Source organism: Bison bison, unplaced genomic scaffold, assembly GCF_000754665.1.
Source record: "Bison bison bison isolate TAMUID 2011002044 unplaced genomic scaffold, Bison_UMD1.0 scf7180017864184, whole genome shotgun sequence".
In the NCBI taxonomy this organism is placed as follows: Eukaryota; Metazoa; Chordata; class Mammalia; order Artiodactyla; family Bovidae; genus Bison; species Bison bison.
In genome coordinates, this window is record NW_011494756.1 from 1109528 (window position 1) to 1111648 (window position 2121).

General features: G+C 61.7%; 1 protein-coding gene across 1 annotated transcript in view; it reads left to right on the plus strand.

The window, feature by feature from the left end:
- SCUBE1 (signal peptide, CUB domain, EGF-like 1) overlaps nt 1-2121 on the plus strand; it is a 131624-nt gene that overhangs the window by 81858 nt on the left and 47645 nt on the right. Inside the window, exon 7 of the mRNA XM_010843690.1 lies at nt 286-375. Coding sequence (XP_010841992.1) covers nt 286-375 — 90 coding nt within the window. The remainder of the gene's footprint in view (nt 1-285; nt 376-2121) is intronic.

Here is a 2121-nt window from a genome sequence, read left to right on the forward strand (position 1 = left end):
GGCCCTCCGCACGCGGGGCCTGTTCGCTCTGAGCTCAGCCGCCTCCTGTGCGCGTGTCGCTCGCAGATGGGCCCTGAGGCCCATCCGTGCCCTGCTGTAGTCGCCCCTCCTCTACCCGCACCCGGCCCTGCCCCGAGCACGCCACCTGAGGTTCCTGGGATTAGCCCCTCGGCGAGGACGCCGCGCCGCCCTCACGCTGCGTCGCTCTGCGTGCGCACGCCGAGAGGCGGGAAGCGGGCTCTCATTAACCACCGGCTCCGTGTTTGTCCCTTACTTGTGTTTTAGAAAAGGATGAGGCTGCAATTGAGCGCTCTCAGTTCAATGCCACGTCAGTAGCTGATGTGGACAAGCGGGTGAAACGGCGGCTCCTCATGGGTAACACTTTTCTTCCACTTCCTTTGTTGTACTTGCACCTTTGTGCGTGTGTGTGTGTGTGTGCGTGTGTGTGTGGGGTGTGCCAGCGTGTGGGGTGTCCGTGTGCGTGCTCGTACGTCAGGCCGTGAGTGTTGTACTGGCGCATGGACTGTGAGTGTGCATGTGTGGGGGCTGTCTGTCCGTGTGGTGTGCCCGTGCGTGTGTGGTCGTGCGTGCCACGTGTGTGAGTGTGAGTGTGGGGGGCTCTGCTCCAGATGTGAGCTCACTTTTCCCTTTTTAAAGTTTTTACCCTTCATCGAACACGTGTATTTCTCTGTGTGTTTGTTGCAAAGAACCCAGAGCCAGTGTCTAGGGGCCCCTGCGTGTAAGGAGACGTGTGCTGTGAAGCCCTCTCCTCGCAGGAACGCCCGCGTTTGCAGTCAGGATCCCAGCATCGGCAGAGCAGCAGGAGCAAGGGTGTGAGTGTAGAACAGGGGCTCGGACAGCACGTCCTTATCCATCTCCTCGCGGGAGGGGCCAGGTCCAGGGGGAGGGGCCAGGTCCAGGGGGAGGAGCCAGGTCCAGGGGGAGGAGCCAGGTCCAGCGGGAGGAGCCAGGTCCAGCGGGAGGGGCCACGTGCAGGGGGAGAAGCCACATCTAGGTCCAGGGCCGTGGACTCTGGGGGGCGTCCAGTTCACCCTGCTGGCTTTGCAGTTGGGAAACCTGGTGCCCAGAGAGGGGAGGACCAGTTAGGGTCACCTAGCACCCCCATGGTTGCTTCCCCGGTGGCTCAGACGGTAAAGCATCTGTCTGCAGTGCAGGAGACCCAGGTTCGAGCCCTGGGTTGGGAAGATCCCCTGGAGAAGGAAATGGCAATCCACTCCAGGACTGTTGGCTGGAAAATCCCATGGACAGAGGAACCTGGTAGACTACAGTCCATGGGGTCGCAAAGAGTCGGACACGACTGAGCGACTTCACTTTCCCTTCTGGCCCCAAGGCTCCCCAGACCCATGAATGACCGCAGCCCAACCCCGCTGGGCTGGCAGTCTCAGCCCACTTTTCCCTGTTCTCCTTGGGCCCCCACTTGCCTTGGGGGGGTGGTCTCTGTGAGGTCAGCTGCACTCCAAGTAATGCCCACCCCCCCCCCGCCCTGTGCATCCAGACTGTAAGGAGTCTTGCCCAGAAATACCTGGGGCCACTCAGGGCAGTTGATGCCAGGCAGGGGAAAAAAAGGAGAAAATAACCAGTCTTCTGCCGAGCTCAGTCTGCAGACCAAAAGAGCCGTCTGTCTCCTCGTTCATTCTTCCCTCTGGCCCATCGGTGGGCTGCTGGCCCCCAGGTGGCACTAGGAGCACAGCCGTCGGGTCACCTGGGGTGGTTGAGACCGCCTTTGTGGCACTCCGGTTAGGTCACAGCAGCCTTGGGAACTGTGGAGTCAGGCAGTACACTGCCCAAGTCTCAGGAGGAAACCGAGGCTCGGGCTAGAAGCCTACTCTCTGCGGGTTCTCTGTGCAGGGCTGTCTCGTTGACCGGGGCCATCTGGGTGGCCTGGGATGAGCTGGAAGGGGTGGGCTTAGAGGCTCCAGCAGCCAGGCCTGTCCACTCCCACCTGTGCGAAGCGGGGAGTCAGCACTATGGAAATGACAAGGTGCTCGGTGCTCAGAAAAGAGGAGGTGGCAGGAACCTGCAAGCTGCTGGTGCTCGGAGGCCCAAGAGGGCCCGGGCCCTGAGGCCTCACTTGCAGGACGGGGGGCACTGCTGCCCAAG